This window comes from Dipodomys spectabilis, unplaced genomic scaffold, assembly GCF_019054845.1.
Source record: "Dipodomys spectabilis isolate Male_0828 unplaced genomic scaffold, ASM1905484v1 ptg000002l, whole genome shotgun sequence".
Taxonomy (NCBI): Eukaryota; Metazoa; Chordata; class Mammalia; order Rodentia; family Heteromyidae; genus Dipodomys; species Dipodomys spectabilis.
The window spans coordinates 59,895,118-59,920,039 of record NW_024870679.1 but is presented as its reverse complement, the minus strand read 5'-3'; the positions used below and the strand labels follow the sequence as shown (position 1 = coordinate 59,920,039).

At 39.0% G+C, this 24,922-nt stretch overlaps 1 protein-coding gene across 4 annotated transcripts in view; it reads left to right on the top strand.

Moving 5' to 3' along the window:
- Fggy (FGGY carbohydrate kinase domain containing) overlaps positions 1 to 24,922 on the top strand; it is a 382,280-nt gene that overhangs the window by 183,993 nt on the left and 173,365 nt on the right. For 3 of the 4 annotated variants that reach the window (XM_042682452.1, XM_042682444.1, XM_042682462.1), the window contains exon 7: positions 3,786 to 3,914. In XM_042682452.1, coding sequence (XP_042538386.1) covers positions 3,786 to 3,914 — 129 coding nt within the window. Of the gene's footprint in view, positions 1 to 3,325; positions 3,380 to 3,785; positions 3,915 to 24,922 lie in introns of those variants that run through there. The other variant, XM_042682471.1, reaches the window with a different exon arrangement.

Here is a 24,922-nt window from a genome sequence, read left to right as displayed (position 1 = left end):
GTGCACCTCTATCTCAGGAAGAGTGATTTTTAGAGGCGGAATTGCTCAGAGATCCCTGCCTATATCCACCATCCTCTGTCCCTCCAGTCACTAGATGAACAAAGCTCCTTCTTACTTGAGGTTAGGTAGATTGTTCCTAAAAGATGTGGTTCCAGTTGAAGATGGGATGATCATCTCCCAGCCCACTGCACTTAGCAGGCTGGCTCACTGCCCTAGGATGCCTTCTCAGAAAGCAGAGGCTGAGAGGATGTTTATTTGATATAGTCATCTGTGGTAGGAAGAAGGAGTAGGGTTGGGCACTGGAAGACAACTGAATGATGATGTAGCCCCACAGTTTGGCCAGCCCACCATGTTCTAAAGCAAGGGGTGTCCACTGAATCACCAGGGGCAGCTCCTTTGGTAAGGGCCTCTCTGGTGGGGCAGTTGTTTACAGATGTTGCAGGCACTGAGTGTGCTAGAAGATCTTTACAATCACAGTCTTCTCATAGCACACTCTCTGAAGAGGAAATCGAGTTCATGGTGTTTTCCTATCTACTGTACAGGCCACCATTATAACCTGTCAGTTCTTATTCCATACTCTATCTCCTATCTTTTCGATTCTTCATTAAGTTATAGATAACTTTATTTCTTTGCTGATTGAAGTCACTTTGTAGCTCACTACTAAGTCCAACGTCTTCCCTCCTTCCCTAGCCCCCTCTTGCCTTCTTTTCCTCTACTTTCAAGTCCTCTCCTTTTTCTAAACTATTGCCAGAAGAGCTTCATCAAAACATTTCCATCCACTTTGCTTAGTCATAGCACACCCCTACTAGTTTCCAGCATCCTCAGTGGTGAAGCTCTAACACTGCAGTGTGGATTTTAAGTCCTGCCTCTGGCATCATTGACCCAACTCCATTCTGGTCTATGTTCCACTTTACTCAGCCCTCTGACTGGGTAAAGGCACCTCACAGGTGTCTCTTCTCTGCTTTCCTTGTCCTTGCTCAAGAAGCTTCCTTTCCTGAAAAATCTTTCCATGCTCCTACTTGTGTTTTGATCCCAGTGAGCCCAAGACTCTGCCTCATCATGGTTTGCAGCCTGCAAACCATGAGCCCAGGTGATATGGAAACAAATTAGCTCATTTTCAGCTAAGGTTTCTTTCCAAATCACCCTGAAAGAAGAAAGCCCCACCCTGCTAATCCCCTTTCTGCCTGGGCCTTTCTCTGTAAAAACTTACCCCTTTTATGTTTATGGAGATTGAGGATAAAAAGGGAAAAGACTTTCCATTTTGCCTTTTGGTGAGAATTAACCCTTAAAACAATCTGATTGTAACAGACAAGATTTGCAAATATTGCTGGCTTATAAACATATAAAAATACTTGATGGAGGAATACTTCTTTTGAACCTTCATTTATTCATAACACGTCTGAAGAAAAAAAATTGTTTCAGGTAGTAATGTAATAAAAAAGAGTCAAAGTTTTGGTATCAATAAGAGGCGAGCCCATGGCCTGTCTCCTCCAGTCATTAGGCTGTGTGACTGTGTGAAATGTATTTTTTTTTTTTGGTCTAAAACTCTTGGTTTGCCTCTCTCTTTGTGGAATGTGAACATTACAGGTACTTCAGTGCCTTTCCTTACTATGAAAACAAGAGAAGAAAATGCATGTTAGTTTTCTGAGTAGTGTGGGGCCTGGAAGACTTATCATGGGTACGATGTTTATTATGTGTTACATACTAGACAGAGTGACATAATTAAGATATTGTCCAGGACCAAATTGTCCAGAACCAAGGGCAGATTTCTGTTACCATGGGAATTCAACTCAGGCTAGAAGTCCCTTCTACCAAACCCCCCTTTACCACTTTTTTGAGCATTTGAACCTTGTTTCCCTAAACCAGCACCATCAATAGACATTTGAGCCACATACTTAACTTCTAATTTTATAATAGCAATGATAATGTTTTTTTAAGTAATCAATTTGTTTATTTAACTTAATAGATCCAAAATATCTCTTCAATAAAATTGACATTTTTAACATTAAATTTTTTTTTAAATTTTATTGCAAAGATACTATACAGAGGGGTTACAGTTACATGAGTAAGGTAATGAGGACATTTCTTGTTGAGCATTGTTGACATTTTTTGGTAGTGTTAAGAATTGAACATCAGGGCCTTGAGCAAGCTAGGCAAGTTCTGAGATACATCCTAGCCTGATATTAAAATCACTAATGAGATAGTTTACATTCATCTTTCCAGACTGGATCATTGCCATTAGATCTGCATTTTTTACTGATAACATCTTAAAATCAGGCAATAAATTTTCATTAGACATATCTGATTTAGATTTCTGTGTGTGTTTGTCTGTCTGTCTGTCTGTTTCTGTGTCTGTGTCTGTTTCTATGTATATGTGTGTGTATGGCAGTTCCGTGGCTTGAATTCGGGACATGGTCCTGTCCATGAACATTTTTTGCTCAAGACTGGCACTCTACCACTTGAGCCACACTTTCAGATCTGGTTTTGGGGTAGTTAGGCTTGCCTAAGCTGGCTTCCAACCACCATCCTCAGATCTCAGCCTGCTGACTAACTAAGATTACAAATGCCTGTAATCTTAGTTAGTGCCTGCCTAAATTTCTTAAATTAATGTTGGAAAAACATAGATCCACGTGCTCCATGTACACATACATAGTTTTTCAAATACTGAATTCAGTGTATCAAATCAAATAAATGAAAAATCTAACTCTTAAGTTGTTACAACCAACTGCAGTGTTTTTAATCTTTTTGACTAAACATTTTTTTACATTCAGTTACAGATAGAAGTTCACTAGTTGAATGGATAAGCATGATGCTGTGGAGGTGCTATTTCTATTCAGAGAAGAATGATTGAGTCATTCATCCTCTGCCCATCCACCTACACACTTGCAGCTGAGTCCAAATATCCTGGGACACAGAAGGCATGGAGTTCCATGAAAAATTATGAACGATGTAGTAACCAACAGATTTTTGATCAGACACTCAGAATCTTGGAATTCAAAGGTTTATTAGGATATATATTTATAATCCCACTTTTACTCTGCAAAAATACTTACTCTAGAATTTCTTCAAGGTAGGTGAAGGCTCAGCCTCTGTGAAACACCTGGCAACAGATGGGTTGTTCATTTTCTTCTGAATAAATGTTTCTCCGTGTCTTATCTCATCTTCCAAGTTGGGAACGAGAACTATCTCTCACAGGCTCACTGTGCCCACACAAAGCAAGGCAATCAATAAATTATTAACCAAAAGCCTGACTGACTGACCGACTGTAAGAATTCAAGGTCATGTGAAATACTGCATTGCACAAGTCCAAAGAATATCCTTCACATTGTGTACCAGGTTCATGAACTTTGTAAGGTTTCTACTGTGCTCTCTTTTCTAGGTAAGAAAAATGTCATAAGAAATTCTTGGAGTAAAATACTTCTCTCCTTTTATCCAGTGATTGGAGGTGACCACAAAGTAAATTTTCTCTACTTCTTTAGGACTATGTATCAATCCAGTCATTAAGAGACCACTTTATTTATATTCCTTTGGAATTTCCCATTAATAGAATCTTACTTTGATTTGAGTGATAGCTCAGAGTTTCTAGCTTGAAAATTACTGCAAAACACAGCTCCTACATCCCGAACACATACACCAAGGTCACCAAATGGGAAAAGGGACTCTTCATGGCTGCATGGTTTCTATCTTTGAGAGTTGAGAAAGCCCAGGGTGGAATGGGGGAAGCCCTTTGTTCACTTCTGTGTATCCAAACTGATGGGTGTTTGTTTTCTCTCATGTCTCTCCAGGAAACCAAGTGCTGCCTCCTGGAGCGCCTCTGGGCAGTGGGCTCACGCCTGAGGCAGCCAGAGAGCTTGGCCTTCCCCCCGGGATTGCTGTGGCCACTTCACTCATTGATGCCCATGCCGGAGGACTAGGTAACCTCTTATTCCATGCCCATAGCCAGCTCAGGTTCAAATAGAATATTCCCCAGGACCCTGAAAGGCTCCTTTTCTGCTGTTAAATCAAAGGTCAAGGACTGCTAATTCAAAATGTAATCATGAATACTTAGGTTTGGGATAGAATTATAGAACTTTTTATCCAGTATAAAATTTAATTAGAAATTTTCTTTTCTGTAAATATATGTGTGTGTATATTTAAAGAAATACACACACACACACACACACACACACACTCTCTCTCTCTCTCTCTCTCTCTCTCTCTCTCTCTCTCTCTCTCTCTCTCTCTCTCTCTCTAAAGCCAGGCATCGGTGGCTTACACTTGTAATCCTAGCTACTCAGGAGGCTGAGCTCTGAGGATTGTGGTTCAAAGCCAGCCTGGGCAGCAAAGTCCATGATAGTCTTATCTTCAGTAAACCACCAGAAAGCTGGAAGTAACACTGTGGTTCAAGTGGTAGAGTGCTCACCTTGACCTGATGATAGCACCCAGGCCCAGAGTTCAAGACCCACGACCAACAATAAATAAATTACATATATATATGTATATATATATATATATCATTGTTAGATGTACAGAGGAGTTACAGTTATATAAGTCAGGTAATGAGTTCATTTCTTTTTGAGCATGTCACCCCTTAGAAGTTATTTTCTCTATACATCATAATGTAGTAAATAAATACCTGGTAGTTCTTTAGTTTACTGAAACTTAGAAAAACATGTTCACTTCCATCTCATCTGTATGATGGTGGTATACCTACCTGGACTGTAAAACCTTGTTAAATCTAAGAGATTTTTTTTGACCATATTTGGCTTTTGCTTAAATCTAATTAATTGTTTATAATGATAATGCAGTTTTCTTATATAACATTCAAATCTATCACTCATACATTTACTTTTTTTTTTTTTTTGGTCAGTCGTAGTGCCTGAACTCTGGGTCTGGGCGCTGTCCCTCAGCTCTTCAGCTCAAGGCTAGTGCTCTACCACTTGAGCCACAGCGCCACTTCTGGCTTTTTCTGCTTATGTGGTACTGAGGAGTTGAACCCAGGGCCTCATGCATGCAAGGCAAGCCCTCAACCACTGATCCACCTTCCCAGCCCTACTTACTCATTTTTTAATGACCCATTCACCCCTGACCATTTACCACATATGGTACTGTAAGTCAGTGAACCTAAAACTAAACCAAGGGTTGGGGGTATGCCTCACTGGTAGAATGCTTACATGGCAGGCATCAGCCCTGGGTTTAATCCCTCGCATCTCAAAAATAAATAAAAGAAAACCATGATCTCTTCCAAATTTTTAATGGAAATGCCTGCCAGGTAGTAAAGAGCCACAGTGATGTGATAATTCTGTTCTCTTAAAGATTTATTATTATTTCATTTTTTTCCTGTTCTTTGGAGGCTGTTGAATCTGGACTTTTCTCATTTCACATATAGACATATATTTTCCCATGGCCTTCATATTCAGACCATTTTTGTAAACTGTGTTTCCCTTGCCTCTGCCACTACTCATGTGTGAAGGAGAGCAGAGGGCTTAAAATCCTGAAAGATCATCTACTGGTCCAACCACAGATCCACAGACTAACAGAAGATACATACCAAGTTTGTTCAAACCTATCATCTATCACCTTAGAAAATGAAAATTATCTGTGTTGAACTAAACTGTCAAAATCTCTTTTAATCCTTTGAAAGAGAATGTTCATTGTTCTCTCTGGCCTCTGTGCGTGTATGTGTGTGTGTGTGTGTGTGTGTGTGTGTGTGTGTGTGTGTGTGTGTGTGTGTGTTTGTGTAACAATATTGATTTGGGACTTTGGGACAGTGAGTCTCTTGAAAATTTTGCTGATACCATAGATAACTCCACTGGCAGGCAGAAGGTCAAGGCAGTTCCTGTTCTGACTACAAATAGGGTACTTCTTAGTGCTTCTGATTGCTCTTCGAGGGAAAGAGCTACCAGTACCCCTTCATGGGATTGTTAAAGAATTAATGATGGAAACAGTTAAAGAATTGGCATAGAGGCCACCTCATAGGAGTCGATTTATAACAAGGTCTCTCTCTCTCTCTCTTTCTCTCTGTCTCTGTCTCTCTGTCTCTCTCTCTTACACTCTCTCACTCTCTCTGTGATTTTCTTACTCCAGAATCACAATTCTTGACATGAAAATAGAAGCTTCATGAAAATCCTCTGAGTTGCCACCCTGGTAGGATGTGTCTGTGGCCAAAACTGCCTTCCTTATAGATATGCAGGTGGAAAAGAATCTGCTTCTGTCTTCTCTGAATGTGTCCTAAGATCTCTTCTTTAGCTCTCCATTACTGAATGCAGGATTAACTACTTTCAGATTCTGTATAGGTTGGGGTCTGAAACTAACTCACTGGATGAACTCTGTGGTAAGAGATCTCTGAACATTGAGCAGAAATACCTTTGCAGATTTCTCACAAACAAATCCTGGAAACTGTGGTCCCATAAAGTGCTGGCCTTGCATGACCCACCTGTGGCCACATCAGGTACTAGCTAGGCACGATCTACATTATGGTCACATCAGTTGTTAGCCTAATATAACCTGCCTTGTAGCCACATCAAGTGCTGGCCAGGCGTGACTTACCTTGGGGTCAACATCAGGTGCTGGATGTATATGAGCTGCTTGGGACTCCACATTCTGACAGATAGAAGTGGTCGGCTTTGGCTTTGTGAAATAACCCCTCGACAGTCATTTCCTAAGATGCTCTGGGATGGGAGGATAAAGATCAAAAGAGCAAATATAACTACACTCATATTTTTTCCAGCACTAGGAACATGAGGAGGAAGAACTTTGTGGGAATGAAAATCAAATAATCAAAGAACATTTTGTTCTTAAGAAGGGTGCTGGTTAGTGTGTTCAACAGCAGACAGCCGGCAGATAGGGGTAGCTTTGTTTGCACTTTGTGGAGGTGGTACTGGCCTGGGCGCCTGCTGCTGATATTCTTCTAGCTTATAAAAATAGCATTAACTTTGTTCCAGGTCCATTCTTGGCTTTAGCATTACAACTGTCCTGAAAGGCAGTAATAACTTCACACCTCTCACTCAGGCCCCTCTTCGCTATCAGACAGACTCCTGACTATCCATTGTATCTTGAAGCTTGTCTGGGAAACCTTCCCTGCCTCCCAAAGCTAACTTAGTTTTTTCTTTTTTGTTCCCATGTGTCTTGTATTTCAGGTTTGTATGTGAGTCATCTGCTAATTTTTATATATATATATATATATATATATATATACATACATATATATGTATAATTTTTTAGCATGTTGTCATTTCATCTTCATATCCCAATATCATTGAATACTTTGAATGTGGAGAACTTTTTTTTACAGCTGAGTCTGGTTTATTTTATCATTTTGCTCACTCTGTATACATACATACATATATATATATATATATATATATATATGTATATGTATATCTAGTAAAGATGCTGTACAGAGGGGTTAGTTACATCAGTAAGGTAATGAGTACATTTCTTGTCAAACATTGTTACCCCCTCCTTTATTTTTCTCCTACTATCCTTTCATTCCCCCACCTTCCTTACTCTTCCCCTTCCCAAAAGTTCTAAAGTTCATTTCCAACATAGTGTCTTATCAGTATCATTGTTGCTATGGGTCATCCTGTGTCCTTGTTTCAGCATTTTGTTATTCCCCTTTACTTCCCCAAATTAGATAAATGTATATGAAAAATGGAGAGTACCAAAATCAAGTACAGTGACAACAGGGGATAAACCATAGGGGGAAGAACATAAAAAAAATCACACAGCACCCCAGTTATAATCAAGAACTCTAATAACAACAGATTCTGGAGGGGATGTGGACAGAAGGGAACCCTACTGCATTGTTGGTGGGAGTGTAAACTTGTTCAACCACTTTGGAAAGTAGTATGGAGCTTCCTCAAAAGACTCCACATAGAGCTTCCCTATGACCCCGCAATCCCACTTTTGAGCATTTACCCAAATGATCACAAACTAGACCATACTAATGCTACCAGCACAACTATGTTTATTGCAGCATTATTTACCATAGCTAAGATATGGAACCAACCCAGATGCCCCTCAGTAGATGAATGGATCAAGAAAATGTGGTATATATACACAATGGAATTCTATGCCTCCATCAGAAAGAATGACTTTGCCCCATGTGTTAGGAAATGGAAAGACTTGGAGAAATAAGCCAGGCCTAAAGAAACATAGGTCTCATTGTTTCCCTTATTTGCAATAACTATTATATGTCTGAGACAAGCAGAACTGGTCAGATAAGTTGATGTTAAGAGAAATGAACCCCAAGATAAGGACTCAAATGTTTTTTCTTTCTTGCTATTGTTTCTAACATATTTATAAGGTATTTCTTTGTTGCTTTTTTTATTGTGAAAATACTGTACAGAGGGATTACAATTACATGGGCAAGATAATGAGTACATTTCTTATCAAGCATGTAGCCCCCTCCTTTGTTTCCCCTTCCCATCCTCCACCCGCTCCCCCTACCCAATCCTCCTCCCCAGCCCCACCGAAGTTGTAAAGTTTGTTTTCTACATAAGGACTTGTACATCTCATTGTTGCAATGGGTCCACCTGTATCTCTATTTAAACGATTTGTTTCTTTGTTGCTTTGTATGTCCCTCCCCCATGGTATAACCCCTGTTTTCACTGTATTTGATGTTGGTGTAATTTGTGGAGGGGAAGGGAAAAACAAATTGTTTAAATAGGGATACAGGTGGACCCATTGCAACAATGAGATGCACAAGATGTTATATCGAAAATGAACTTTACAACTTTGGTGCGGAGGGAGGGGAGTGGCGGGGAGAAGGGGGGCTGGAGGGGCAGAGATCGGAAAGGGTTGGGAAGGGGAAACAAAGGAGGAGGCAACAATGCTTGATAAGAAATGTACTCATTACCTTGGCCATGTTATTATAACTCCTCTGTACGGTATTTTCACAATAAAATAAAAAAGAATGCTGTAGTCAAAAAATAAAATCACACAGTGTGTTAAAAACAATAACAAAAAAGCTCTCTTGTGTCCATATCTTGGGGTTCATTTCACAGCATCATCTCATATGGTCATATGTTAAGATTATCCTACATGTAAACTAATTATTGCAAATAAGGGAATACACACAAATACATTTATATGTGTCTATATACACATATTCATATACACATACGTACGCCCACACTGAAAACAGCATGTTCAACCATGAAACAATAGTCTCCTGCATTTATAGACATAAATCTACTAAGCATATCACCATAGAATTGGTCCACATAGTAGTTTTGTAGGACAGAGAGGACCAATTTGTGATGCATGCCTTCATTCTCCCAGGGAATTCCTGATTCTCCAGGTGAGTAAAAGACCCAAGAATAGACTTTTGTTTGTTATTTTATACTTGGTGCTCAAAGCAACTTCTTTTTTGCTATTTTAAAAATTGTTATTGTAAAGGTGATGTACATAGTGGTTACAGTTACATAAGTCAGGAAATGAGTATATTTCTTTTTGGACAATGGCACCCCTTCCCTCTCTATCTTCTAGCTTTTCCCTCCTGCCCCCACTCACAGGTTGTATGGTTTATTTTCAACATAGTGGCTAGTGAGTACTACTGCTGCATTTGCTCACCCTCAAAGCAATACTTCAATAGCAAGGTCCACAAGGCTGCATAACTTGCTGATTATCACAGTTAAGTGGCAATGCCTGATAGAGCTCATGCCATCTGGTTGGAACCCCAGTACATACTTGTTACTCCGTTAAATGAAATAACTGGTCATTAGTATGAGATCTATCTTGCTCTGAAATTTAACACATCACCTTGTCTGAGCAAGTAACAAATCTAGAAAGAAAAGTTCTCAGTGAATGTACTGATACATGACTTAGTTGCTGGAGGAATATCTTGAATATGAAAGCAAGTAAATTTCTGGAAATTTTTAGCATAATAGCGAAAACAAACAAGTAAATAGAGTAATTACGCTTACTTGTACCAAGTATGGGAAGCTTTGGCAAAACAAAGTAGGCTCAAGATTGAGACTTATTGTAGAAGGGTTTCTAGGGGAAGAGATTTCTGGTAATGTACTTGTAACACATCCTGCCTTTGTTGCTGATTCTTGGTACAGTGTAACCTATTGTTCATTGTTATTTGCAAACAAAATTAAGTTTAATGTCTAATAAAGTGACAATATCTAATAAATGATAAATGATAATTTAATTTCTAATAAAATGATAATATCAACACCTTTAATAATAATAAGTAGTAAGACCCACTCCTTTTGGAGCCTTCTACTGTTAAAACTATCTCTTATGGACCAAGGGCATTGCCTGATGCTTCTCATACTTTAATCTCTTGTTCTTCAAAAGAGTCCTATAAAATATAGAGATTATTGGATAGAAAGAATGAAATTTCTAAGAGCGCATTCTCTTTATCTCTGAATCAATGTTTTTTACCTTCCCCCCCACTCCTCCCCCCTCCATATTTGACAGTGTTTGGCAACAACTTTGTTTATCACCTTTGGGGAAGGGGGATGGCTCTGGCTTTTGGTAGCCAAAAGCCAAGGAAGTTGTTGAACATCTCAGGTGCTATGCCAACCCCTACAACAAAGAGTTATCTAGCCACAGATATCAACAGCACTACAGCTGAGGTACTTGACTCTCCCAAAATATCTGCAATGTTATTATGTCTCTTTATCAATTCTGTTTAGTTCTATAGAAAGCAGAAAACAGCTGGAAATGAGAAAGTTGCTTATACTGTAACGCCTTTAAAGATATTTTTTCATGACATGTTCTCCTCAGTAAAAGCAGTTATAACTTGAGTACTGGTAGCTCACGTCTGTAAGCTACTCAGGAGGCTGAATGCTGAGGATACAGGAAAGCCCTGGCAGGAAAGTCTATGAAACTTTTTATTTAAGAGTTTTATATTCTTTTTTTAAATGTATTTTTATTGTCAAAGTTATGTACAGAGGGATTACAGTGTAAGGTCCACCCTGGGAAGGCAGAGCAGAATCTTCCCTCTTTCTTCCCTCTTCTTGGTTAAGTCTCTGCCTAGTATCTTCATCACCTAGGTAACTGGCACACCTGGAGGCAATCATCTCCCCCCCCCCCCCTTCCCCCCCCACCCCTTCCTGCCCCTGGCCTGGATAATTCCTGGCCCAGGTGTGGTTCAACCCTTTCTGTCCCAGCTGCATGGGCTTCCAACTTGACCAGAGGCAGCCTTCAGCTCCAAAATAAACCTTTCCCCTGCCTGAATACCACCTGCTGCTCTCTCTTTCCTCAGCTGCTGATTTAATTTACCTAACAATAAGTAAGGCAATAAGTACATTTCTTGTCAAACTTGTTACCCCTTCTCTTACTTTCCCTCCCCCCCATCCCCAAGTTGTAGGGATCATTTCCAGCATATTGTCTTGTGAATATCCCTGTTGCATTGGTTCCCCCCTTGTCCTTTGTCTCACCATTCTGTTATCTGTGAAACTTTTAACTAACAAAAAAGTCAGAAGTGGAGGTGTGGTTCAAGTGATGGAGCACTAGCCTTGGGTGAAAAAGCTCAGGAACAGGGTCCAGGCCCTGAGTTCAAGTATAGACACAAGAAACAAACAAACAAGCGTACAAGCAGGCAGTGATGAGAGAATCACAGTGAAGACTGAGGAGGAGATGCAGGATGAATTGAACCCCATGTGTCCTGTGAACGTCATGCAACTGCACCACTCGGCCTTGTTGCACATCATGACCCTTCATTCTGTTCCTTTCCTCTTCTTGTGTCATCCTTTTGGGCAGCCTCCCTATCCTTGTCTAGGTAGGAATGCCTAGACAATCCTCAGCCGTTAGCACGCAGTCTACATGTTAACTTCCACTGCAGAAAGCTCTCCGGATTGAATCCTGTCATTACAAAAATGTCAATTCCTTCTGCTCTTTTCGCTTCTCCCACAAAATCACAGTTCCTTCCCACTATTCAGTATAGAGCCCAAACTCAGAATATTAGCAAATTCATTAATAATTAAGACAGTCATTATAAAGGCTTTTTTTTTTTTTTTTTTACAAACTAAAAATGTAGAGATTGGCAAAAACAGGTGAGGGAACCTTTGAAAAATATGGATGCCAAGGCCTAACTCTGATCAAAGATCTGAATCTTAGTGTCATGGCTGCTACCTGAAATAGTGGTTTTAAGTATAGAACCCCGAGGAGATGATATATGGGAGACTGGCAGTGAGGACATGGGTAGACATGGTAGGGACATTCAAATGCCAAGTACATAGAGCAGACCCAAGCAGAAGGATAATTCTGGCCCTGGCCCAGGTCAAGATCTGGGGATAGAAGAAGCTCATTCTAAAAGACAAAGAAGGTAATCCCAAAGGCAGATGATCTGTTAGAAATGGAGGGGAGTCAAGGTCCCAATAAAGTCGGAAAAAACCTGTGCCAGGCCCTGAGCAGTAAGTGTAGACAGTGTGGGGAGTTCCTGGAAGTAAGTCAGAAGCAAATTTGTTAATGTGATGTCACATTTATTATTTGAAGTTAAAGTTTGGTTCAATGAAAACTTATCCTGCCTGAGGCCTGCGTTATGATGTGAGCATAATAACTGACCAGGGGGTTCAGAGGGACAGAGGAGAGACCTGGGCCAGCAGAACTCTGGATTTCCTGTTCCCAAGCTGCTCAGCTTTCTCATAATGTGGCTTTCTCTAGATTTTAGAAAACTGGGTGAGCCAGTAAGCCAGCCTTTTATCAGGTAGACAGAAAGCTGGAAGGGATCCAGATCTTGGGGTATAGCCAGCTCACCCTCTCACCTTACCTTCACCCTTCTTTAAATCTTAGGTGACACTTCAGTAAGCATAGCTGTGAACCTGTCCTGAAATCATGTTTTTACTTTCATACACATACTCCTATTTGGATAATGAGTAATTCTAAAGTTTTGGAACTCAAAGGCTACTCAAAGATTTTCTGTATCATATTCTTCAGTTTGCAGATGAGGAAACCCAAGCTGGGAAATAGTGGGGAGTCACAGAAGGCTATACTAGCAAATGATTGTCCAAGTGGAGTTTAAAACCTTCACAATCTGCTTCAGCCACCAGGGCTCTACTTCCATTATGTAACACCATCTCCAAATTAGGAGACGAGAATGATTCCTGGTTTATTATTCTATACCATATCTTATATCCCATTTAATGGCAGCAGTCAGTATCACAGGTGGCTATCAAAATAGGTCAATTAGTTTTTCTAAGTCACATGAATGAGTCCTTTTGTCTACAATCTATACTAAGTTCAAAAGATCTCCCTCAAAGCTACCTGTAATAAAACACCTGGTATTCAACTTGCCTACAAAGAGCTTAAGGTAGTTATTTTTCTTTTACCTACCATTTATTGAACACAAAGTCTTGGCCACATGTTTAGCTAGGTGCTCTAAGTCACAGTTGTCAGTTTATAACTACTCTATGAGCTGCCATTATTTTCTGTATTGAACATTTAGAGAGATCAAGGTGTGATCGGGTGTATTAGGTTGCTCATTATAACGTGTGTGTGTGTGTGTGTGTGTGTGTGTGTGTGTGTGTGTGTGTGTGTGTGTGTGTGTGTGTGTGTGTGTGTGATTGAATTCAGGACCTGAGTACTGTCCCTTACCTTTATCACTCAAGGATAGCTACTTGAACCACACCTCCACTTCTGACTTGGTGGTTAGTTGGAGATAAAGGTCTCATGGATTCTCCAACCGAGGCTGGCTGGCTTCAAACTTCAATCCTTCATATCTCAGCCTCCTGAAAGCATGATTTATCAGACCCTGGTTTTCATTGTAACATTTGTAATAAATGATAAAGTTAGGGTCTGGATCCAAGTCTCTCTGACTCTGGGGCCTATGAGTTATTTTTTCTACTCACCCTGACTAGTATACTTTAGGTATGTCTATACCTTTACTTACATTAGCCTAGTTCATGTCAGCACCTATTTACATCTGTAATAGAACACAACATGTTTATTTCACATTTTTCTGGGCAGTTATTTTTCTAGATCCATTTCACTGGTGAGAAGGTAGAGACTAGAGCAAGGAATTGACATTTATAAAAGCTATTCAATGCAACCTAAGAGACTGGGTGCTGTCAGTGTGGGGAATAAGACAGACTTATCACACAGGTATAGAGTAGTGTACATGGCTGTTTTTACCTGTCTGGTAGAGAGATTGATATGAATGTTGATATTACTTTTGTTGAATACTTCTATCAATCAATGCTAATACTGTTTTTGTTTGTGTAGTGACTTGTCAAACCCTTTCAAAACGTAACCACAGGAACAAGGAAGGTATTTCTTTTTTAAAATTTTATTGTCAAGGTGATGTACAGAGGGGTTACAGTTACTTAAGTAATGTAATGAGTACATTTCTTATTGAACTTGTTACCCCCTCCCTCATTTTTTTCCCACTCACCCCTCAGTTGTACAGATCATTTCCAACATACTGTCTTGTGAGTATCCCTGTTGCATTGGTTCCCCTTTGTCCTTTGCCTCTCCATCTTGTTGTTCCTCTTCCCTTCCCTAATTCAGATAAATGTATATTCAGTACCCAGGGTACCAAAATCAAATGTAGTCACAGCAGGGGATAAACCATAGCGGGGGAAATACAAGGGCATAGTTTCTAACCTAAAAATACAACCTTCAATCCAAGACATGGGCACAGGGTTTTTTTTGTTGTTGTTGTTGTTGTTTTTAGTGTACTATGTGATGTCTTGTTTCTTTTTATTTTTTTCCCCTATGATTTAAGGAAGTTATTTCTGCCCACCTTTAAATGGTTGAGAAAACCAATATTCCAGGAATAGAGAGAATTTGCCTAAAGTAATAGAATTAGGAAGGGTTGGATCCAAGATTCACCCACATCTTTGTGCCCTGCCTGGTCTTCATATCTGCCTAGCTTTACTCTTGGCATGTAGGAGTGACCAATTAGTACATGGTCTAGATGACTGGATCCAGCTTGACTTTTTGTACTTGTAATCTTTGATGTCAAGCACATCTTAGCCACCTCATTTTATTCTCCAAACCTTATTTGGTTTTCAGAGGGAGTAATGAGGCAACAGGCCTAGTTTATTCTTCAAGTATTAGTATGTGGCTAAGATAAGGCCTTACTCTGCTGTGCTGAACTTGGTTACAAAAAGCACATAATAGCCCACCCTCGGTTCTGCTGCTGCCAACCACTTGTTTAGATCTCTACTACAACTACTACTACTACTACTACTACTACTACTACTACTACTCCTCACACACACGCACCATTCTGAATTCAAAAGTAGAAGACTGCTAGAATACTGTTTGGTGGCCTTGTGTCACTGGTTGCAAGAGGAGGATCAGGGACCTGTTTTTAATGGCACAGACTCTCAACACATGGTGCCTCCTATCCTTACACTGCCCTCAAGTGCTCATGTTTATTTTGGGCCATGCCCATCAGAGGTGAGTTGTGCACGTATCTAGTTACTGCCCCACGGCAGAACTGTTGGCTGTTTCCTTATTACCTCTCAGAGGTCTGGTCATTTCCTTGTTTTCCATTTTCTCTTGACTATTCATTCGCACAAGTCATTATTTCTTTTTAATTTTTAATGTTATACAGGGGTTTTACAGTTACATAAATAAGGAAATGAATACCATTATTGTCAAACAGTGTTACCTCCTCCCTCATTTTCTCCCACTTTTCCTCCCTCCCAGATCCCTCCCCCGCCACCAAGTTATAAAGCTCATTTCCAACATAGTGTCTTGTGAGTATTGCTGTTGCATTGAATTACCCTTTGTCCTTTGACTCCCCATTTCTGTGGTAAGGGTAAAAAGAGATCCTTTTTAAATTTCCCCACATTGAGCATCTTGAGCATTGCCTTACTGCCTTGGTAGTCAATGTAGATGTCTGGAGACAATAGGAAGGAAGTTCTACTGGACTATAGAAAACACACTGTGATTTCTAGGTATATCCTTTAGTAACATTTCCCCACCTCACCTTCCCTTGACCCAGAGCCTTTTCATATGCTCTATACTATGACTGATATAAGAATCTAGTTCTGAAGACAGTCAAAACCAAGCATTTTGAAGTAACAACATCACAGTAGTTCAGAACATACAGCTGATACAAATCCTGTTTCCATGGACTTTGTGCTGTTGGGAAGTTCTTCTCCATGTCATGCTCTATGTCCCTCATCTATGAAATTAGACTAATAATAGCATGTTCCTCATGGAGTTATATGAAGAATAACTGAACTGATACTTCTGAAGTACTTAAAGTGGTACCTGTAAATGTGAACATGACAATGTATTTAGCTGTGATTGTTGCGATCTTAACATAATCACGTTGTACATAATGGCAGTGAGTATGATAATTTTTAGAAATGAATTCTTTGATTTAACAAATACATATATTTTTCTACATATACAGATATATATATGTTAAAGAATTCCCCTGGTAGGACAATATATACACACTTATATATACATGTATATATGCATGTACATCCATGTGTGCATGAATCAATTACATGTTTGCATATATGTGTATGTGCTTAGTAATATTCATGGTTATTTATTCTTGGGTGTGTGTACTCATAATCCATAAATGTATTATAGGTGTGTGTGTTTTATATCTGAATATGCATATATACATGCATGTTTTACTGTCACTGCAAAAAAATTAGCTAGTACAGACTGGAAGGCTTCATGTAAAAGGCCTTGAACTACAACCATGGAGATTAGATGCTAAAAAGTTTGAACAAACTCTTTTTTTGGGGGGTGGGGGTCCAGTCATGGGCCCTGAACTCTGGGCCTGGGCCCAAGGGACTAGCTCAAAGCTAGCACTCTATCACTTGAGCCACAGCGCCACTTCCGGCTTTTTTCTTTTGGCTTATGTGGTGCTGAGGAATTGAACCCAGGGCCTCATGCATGCAAGGCAAGCGCTCTACCACTGAGCCACCTTCCCAGCCCCTGAACAAACTCTTAATCTATTTAAGTAGCTTCCTCATCCCTGAATTTAATGTGATAAATGTATGGACTATTCTACATGAGCTTGTCCCTTTGGCAGTACAACTATTTTAATACCAGTGTGTGTTACTCAAGGAAATAAAGCACTAAAGAAGATGTTATCTCATTTTAAGCTTAAAACAAAACTCTTATAAGTGGAGTAAACAGATACTTTATTATGCCAAGCTCTGAGGAGGATTTAGCGCTTCCTCAGTCTGCAGAGTGGTACTTGGCCAGGAAACTGTGTGCCCCAGTCTCAAACTTCTGGATCTCACAATTATTGTTTTTACTCACCATGCTGGAAGGCCGGCAGTGCCAGGCTTCACCACTGCATACCTGGTCCTGTCTGCCACTGGTACTGATGAAAGGAACTTTACATCTGTTCCTTTTTCTCTTTTTTAAAAATATAGTTCTATTGTTATTAAGGTATTGTACAGAAGGGCTATCATTTCAAAACTCAGGTAATGCATGCATTTCTCCTTTGGACCATGTCACCCCTTCCTTTGCTTTCCCCCTGTTTCCCCCTGGCCCTGCCCACAAGTTGCATAGTTCACTTGACACATAACTTATACTGAATACCATGATTGTAGTTATTCTTGGACCGCCCCCCCCCCCTTTGTGCTCCTTTCTCTTTACCCAATTATCTCTTGTCTCTTCTAAAAATCCAGGAAATGTGCACTTTGCTCTTGTTTTCTGGAATGTGAGCCAGTGTATATTCTTCCAAGTCCTTAAGATTTCTATGCTCATTTGTTAGGATTTCTATGAATCTTCATTCTGTTAGAGGTATTGACAAATTCAATCCTGTGACTTCCTTCATATTACTGGAGCTTGAAAATGGAAAATGGGACCACATAAGAAACGAGGTTATTTAGGTTTCTTTTAATCATCTATAGTACATTGAATTCCCAGCATGAATAACAGAAAAAGAATATTATTATTTGAATTTAGAAGGAACTGGGTATTTGTTTTAGCTCTATTCAATAAATAAATGATACCTAGCGTAGCAGTTTTCAAATTTGAATGTTTTGTCACCCAAAAATGGAGTTTAAATGCAGATTATTCCCCTACCCACCCTGATGCTTTGGGTGGGTGGGTTTTACTAGAACCTAAGTACCTGTTTCAACCCCCACATGAGCCTGTTAGACATCACTAGTAACTTTAAAGGACCCCAATAGTATGACCCAGACTCCAGGTGGTTATAGCCAAAATTGTGTCTATGTAATATAGAGAGAAATTGAATCCAATCTAAGGTAAAGAGTGCATTTCTAAAATTGTGTTTCCAACACAGAGCAGTAAGGAAATCTTCTGATCTTTTTATTAAAAAAATTTTTTTAAAGCTAGAAGATATGTAGAACCTTCAAATCTTTTGTTGAAAAAGGAAGTGTTAGGCTGTTCCTGGGCTGAATTTAGCTTAGAGAGTTAAAAGTGTACAGGCCTGTGAACTCTCCAGTGTGAAACCCTCTGGGGGTATCTCCTATCAGTATCACTAATATGAGTGAAAACTTTACACACCTTTTATTAACAGCCCTCTCACAGCAAAACTTGTGAAGAAAAACCCACACAATTGGATTCTGTGAAATGTATTAAATATGCCCAAATAATGTGATTCTTCAAAGGAGTGTTGTCCTGTGATGTGGCATTGTTTCTCAGCCTCACACAAGTGGTCTAACAGTTCTTCCCATTTGTGCATATCTCTGTCTATCATTAAGTGTAACCCTTAAATGTCTAAGTATTTGATTACATTTCTGCGTCTTCCACTTAGACTGACCTTATGGGCATTGATATCTGTTACCATTCACCTTTGTGTTTCAGGCCCAGCCATTAGCTCAGTCATAAATAAATACATGCACGAGTGAATGATTGTGCCTAACAACATGCTAAGTGCTATACAAATTAACTAGTAGAGTACTAATATTAATACTAGACTAAATGCTGGAAAATACAGTCATAAAAAAAGAAGTTGAGACCTATGCACTAGGTCCTATAGGAATATAAAAATGGGCATAGTCACTTTCAGTTGAGCCAGTAAGACAAAGAAAGAATGAAGACACCAATATTCATTGAGGGTTCTCAGTGCAATAGAAATGTTCAGTATGATCTTCATACCCAGCAGCTTGTCTGAGATACATAGCTAGTAACAAGCACCACAGATGTCAGGCCTCAGGTCATTGGGAGGAAATAAGTATTTAAAGGAAATACAGAATATTACAAACAGTGGAATGCAGAGTATTCTGGGTAGAGAGTGACTTCATTGAAAATACTGAAATAGGCTAGGGAAATATAAACATTGTCACGTGACTGAGACCGATGATGTCTTTAATGGATTCCTGAAAGACAAGGCCAGAAAGATCAAATTGATCCTTAATTACCACACTGAAAAGTTTGTGCTTTTCCCATTCCTCACAGGCACTAGCAAGTCATTGAAGAAGGTCTTTAGAGAGTCATTCTACATACAACAGTTGGAAGAGAGGAAAGAATAAGAGTGAAGGGCTTTCCTGAAACAGCATAGGTTGTGGGCCTTGTCAAATAGGGCAGTTAACAGTTTTTTAAATGGTATAATAATGAATTTGACAATTAGTAAAACTTATTATCATAAATTGTATATAAGGGTTTGACAGTTATGTGCATAGCATACATATATTTTTGTTAAAAAATCCAATCCATATTACTTTTCCTACTACCCTTCCATATACTTCTTAATAATTTTTAATGGGTTTCATATTAGGCTATTTTCATGTATATGTAATGTACTCCTATATGTATGTGAACTATTGAATGAGTTCACAATAGCATCTCCAACTTGCATATAAAATGCTTTAGACAGATTTATGTCATATATATGTCTCTATGTATGTACATATATAGACCCATATATACATATTTATACATATATGATCCTGTCTATATTTGTGCATGCATTTGAGAAAACATGTGACTTTTGTCCTTCTGACATTGGCTTATTTTGATTAATATTGTGTATTGCAGCTCTATCTGTTTCTCTTCAGATGACCTAATTTCTTTCTTCTTTACAATTGAATAATATGTTAGACTTTGTGATCCATTTCTCAGTTATAGGGAATCTTGGCTATTTCAGTAGCGTGGCTTATGTGAAGAGTGTTTCAATAACAATGGGTGTGCACCTTGACAATAACAAAAATAATGTATGAAATACATTCCAAGTAAAATATTTGTGAAATTAAAAAATATCTGTTCAGCTCCTTTATTCATTTATTAATGGGCTTATTGATTCTTTAGGACTTTTAATTTTTTAAGCTCCTGGTATATACTGGTTATTAATCCCTTAGCAGTTGTATATCTGCCAAATATCTTCTACTCTTTTATAGGCTGTCTCTCCACCCTGATCACTATACCCTTTACTGTGCAGAAGATTTTTAGCTTGATGAAATCCTATTTGCCAGGCTACTAGAGTTTTATTCAGGAAATTACTGCCTCTACCAGTTATTTCTTTATTCTATTTTATCGAAGTTTCAATCTCAGGTGTTTCATTAAGGGTTTTGATCTATTTTGAATGGGTATTGATACACAGTGAGAGATAAGGGTCCCATTTCAGTCTTCTTCATTTGCACATCTGGTTTTCCCAGAACCATTTGTTGAAGAGATTATTTTTTTCTTCAACATATATTTTGAGTTCCTTTAACATAAATCATATATAAGCTTTACTTTTTAATGGTCAGAAGACTGAGAATCATGCTTCCCTTTTACCCATATATCTGCTTTCATATGACAGTTGTTTCCTATTATTAAGGTATTGTTACTGGAATAATTGTGATCACAAATACAAAGCTTCTCATTTATTCATCCAGTGATTATTCATTGTGTATTCTGACAAGGCTAGGCTATGTTCCTACCCCTCCTCTAAAAATATGGACAAGTACACATTTATATGACAGCTTTAGAGAACTGATAAAAGACTTGAGGGTCCAAGTTCAGAAGAAAATTCTACAGTGGAGCTCAGCATGCCTAGCCTTTTACACCCAACATTTGCTGATTTGTAATCTGCACCTCAGACTGAGAAACTTAACACCTTCTTGGGCAGGCTACAGGGACCATTGGGGAGGAAAGGAAGTGGTAATCACTCTAAGCTTTTAGTTGGGACCAGGAGTAAAGGTAGTCTAGACATAGATACAATTGACTAGAGCTAAAGCCCAGTTTTGAATCACCTCAACAGTAATGAAATTCAGTAAATCTATACCTCTTCTGTAATAAGCAAAACCAGATCTCTTCTTGGGGGAGATAATATCAGAGACACAAGTTATATCTAAACGTTTTCGTGTGCATTATCCATATTCAATTAAACATAATCTAAGCATATAGCATATGAGAATTTTCAACAATCAAGAAAGAAAATCCCATGCAAGAATAAGCCACATGCCTCCAGGACTAGATGTGGATTATAAAATAATCACGATGAATATGGTCAAGAACTTGTAAAAAGAGCATAGAGGATTTAGAGAGCCTAAGGCACATGAAATAAAAATTCTAGAATTTTCTAGAATACTAAAATTACAGTAGCTGAGATGAATAATTAAACAAGATGAAATAAAGAAACCCAGAGATTTAGCTATGTCATTCCTGTAATCCCTGCTACTTTAGAGGCCCAGACAGGGAGATTGAAGTTCAAGGCCAGTGTAGGCAAGAAATGAACAAGTCTGGACTGGGGATGTGGCTTAAGTGGAAGAGTACTTGCCTAGCAAGTGTGAGGTCCTGAGTTCAGTCTACAGCATTTCACAAAAGGAAACCACTGTCAGCAGAGTTTGTGGGGCGGGGAGCAGGAAAGAAAAAGTAAGTGAACAGAAACATAGATCAGAAAAGAAAAATCTACCCATACTGAAGCATAATATACAAAACAATAGACAATACAGGAAATGCACCAAAGAATGTGCTGTTTTTGTATTTTGGTGAAGCTATTTAACAGAGGTGTATCTGGCAACTGAGAATGAGAGAAAAGAGACAAAGCATAAGCTATATTTGCAGAAGTCATATTTGGCCAAAAGTTTTCCCAGGGAATGGCAGAGCCTGGAAACTAGCAACATACATGGACAATGTTGCTGCAGAGCTCCAAGGGAAGGTTTGCTTTCAGTGAATGGCGCTAATGGATTTCAGCATGACCAAAATACCAATTCCCTGCTTTATACTGAAAAATAAATTCCAAATGAATTATATATAAACTGTAGATTTTAAAAAACAGGTCTTTATGACTTTGAGATAGGAAATACTTCTTCTTCTTCTTTTTTTTTTTTGTTTCCTCGATTGTGGGGCTTGAACTCAGGGCTGGGCGCTGTCCCTGAGTTTTTTCACTCAAGGCTAGTAGCACTCTACCACTTTGAACCACAGGACCACTTCCAGTTTTCTGAGAGTTAATTGGAGATTAGAGTCTCAGGGACTTTCCTGGCTTGATCCTCAGATCTCAGCCTTCTGCATAGCTAGGATTACAATCATGAGTCACCGGTGCCCAGCAGAAAATCTTTCCTAAGTAGAAATGTAAGTACCAATGTAAGCACAACCATAAAGGAAAAAGCTTTGTAAATTGGGCTATAGTAAAATGAAGTATTCTTTTAACAAAAAAATTTAAAAACAAAAGTTATGAGTGAAAATGCAAGTCTTAAATAAAAAGTAGGAGAAAAAATTTCCAATACAAAAACAAGAATCAAGAATTCCCATGGTTCAATAAGAAAACACAATTGTTCTGACAGAAAACCTGGTTCATTACCTATGCAGTATAGAAGATATATCAGTGGACAATAAGATAAAGCTATCTTAGTCTCATTAGTTATTGGAAAAGTCTAAATTAAAGCCCTTTGTCTGTGGAGAGGCAGGGGGAGAGGTACACATATATACCCAGGACTTTGGGCATGGTAGACAAGTCCTGTATCACTGAACTATATCTCTAGTACAAAAAGTCTAAATTAAAAACATAATATAAGCCAGGTGCTAGTGGCTCACATCTGTAATCCTAGCTACTCAGGAGACTGAGATCTGAGCATCTTGATTTGAAGACATCCAGGGTGGGAAAGTATTTGAGATGCTTATTTCCAGTTAATCACCAAAAAAGCAAAAAAATGGAGCTATGGCTCAAGTGATAGAGTGCTAGCTTGAGCATCAGAGCTCAGTGATAGTACCCAGTTCAAGCCCTAGGACCAGTCAAAAACAAAACAAAACAAAACAAAAGCACATAACGCTACCCATAAGAGAGCTAAAATTAAAAAGATTGATAATACCAAGTGACAGTGGGGATAGGAAATACTTAAATATTCAACCATTGTGGAGAAGTATAAATTGGTACCACACTTTGGAACAAAGTTGGTCAGTATTAGAATCAGCAATTCTACCTCTCTCTGTCTCTCTGTCTATCTCTGTCTGTCTGTCTGTCTGTCTCTCTCTCTCTGTGTATATCTCGGTCGTGGGGCTTGAACTCTGGGTCTGGGTGCTTGTCCCTCAGTTCTTCAGCTCAAGGCGAGCACTCTACCTCTTGAGTCACAGCACCACTTCCAGTTTTCGGAGTGGTTTATTGGAGATAAGAGTCTAGGAGACTTTCCTGCCCAGACTGGCTTTGAATTGCAATCCTCAGATCTCAAATGTGTACCGTGGGTTCCAGAAAAAAGTACATGGGCAAAAAATACATGTAACACCATTATATAACATAATTATTTGTAATATCTAAGCACTGAGAAAAGAATTCCATCCAGGTGTGGTAGATTTTGACACTCAAGGAGGCTGAGGCAGGAGGATCTCAAGTTTGATGTCAGCCTGGGCTAAATAGAGAGACTTAGTCTCAAAACTGACAATAAAAATCCAAATTCTTATTAATAGTAGATTTATGCAATGAAAGATCACACCATCATAAAATGTACAAAGAAATGCAGCAAGCAACAACCTGGTTGACTCTCACATACATAAAGTACAGAAGCTGGCACAAAGGAAATATACTCAATGGTTTAAAATGTTTAAATCAGGCAAATCTTATAGGCTAGACATCTGGAGAGTAGTTATCTTGTGGGATGTGTTAGGCAGAAAAGAGCAGGAAGAGTTTCATTCTTGATTTGGTTAGGCATTTGCTTTAATCTAAACTATATGATTAAAATTTAAGCCTTTATACTTCACTGATGAAGTTTACTAAGATGTCAAAGGGAGTAAAAGCTATTAATTCTGGCATGGTGCAGCCCAGTGCTAGGAGCTGTAATGCAGACATGGGTATAAGATTGTCTCGCCATGAATGGAGGGGAGGAGATGAGTGGTTTAAGAGGCAATTTGAGAAGTCTTTGATAGGGTGAAGATACATTATCTGCACACAAAGGTTCAGCTTGTAGCTCAACACACTTACTAGCCTGAATTATGCACTTAATCAGTGCTAGCCACTACTCCCTCCATGCTATGCTGATAACTATGAGTCATCGAGAAAGGGAGAAATTATGTTCAGATCCTCCTTATAAGTGTATGGTATATGTTGGTGATAAAGGTGTCAATGCATTTTTTTCTTTCTTTTTCTTGAGTGTTTTAACAATGAGCTTCCTTGAAGTAGTGTGTTAGCATTCCAAGTTCCTATACTGAAATGAACTAATCAGTTACTGCTTACCTCTATTGGGTGTTAACTCAGGGAGTTTCTCTTTCATACATAATCAGGGGCTATGAGCCCTTTCAATCTCTGTCTTAGGTGCTACAGTCCCATATGAAGAAGTCTGAGTGAATTTAGTTGGCAGCCTGAGAGAATTTAGGCTGGCAGATGTCAGGATGGGGGAGGATGTGAAAGATGAAAAGGACAGGCTAACTTTAGGGACAGTGTCCACTGACAGCAGGGCAGCTGCTGCAGAGCCAGTAGAGTTAGAATAAGCCCTGGCAAGTGGCAGGTGCTATGTTCTGTCTCCTCTGGTTGCTGGTTTGTTGGAGATGGAGGCCTGAGGAGTCTTGCTTATGTAAGTAAGGAAACAGTACTGACGAGGACACATTCTGAGTTTGCCAGAGGGAAATTGAGAGGGTTGATTGTTCATTTTTAAAATCATTTAAAATTTCCCTCTAGGGG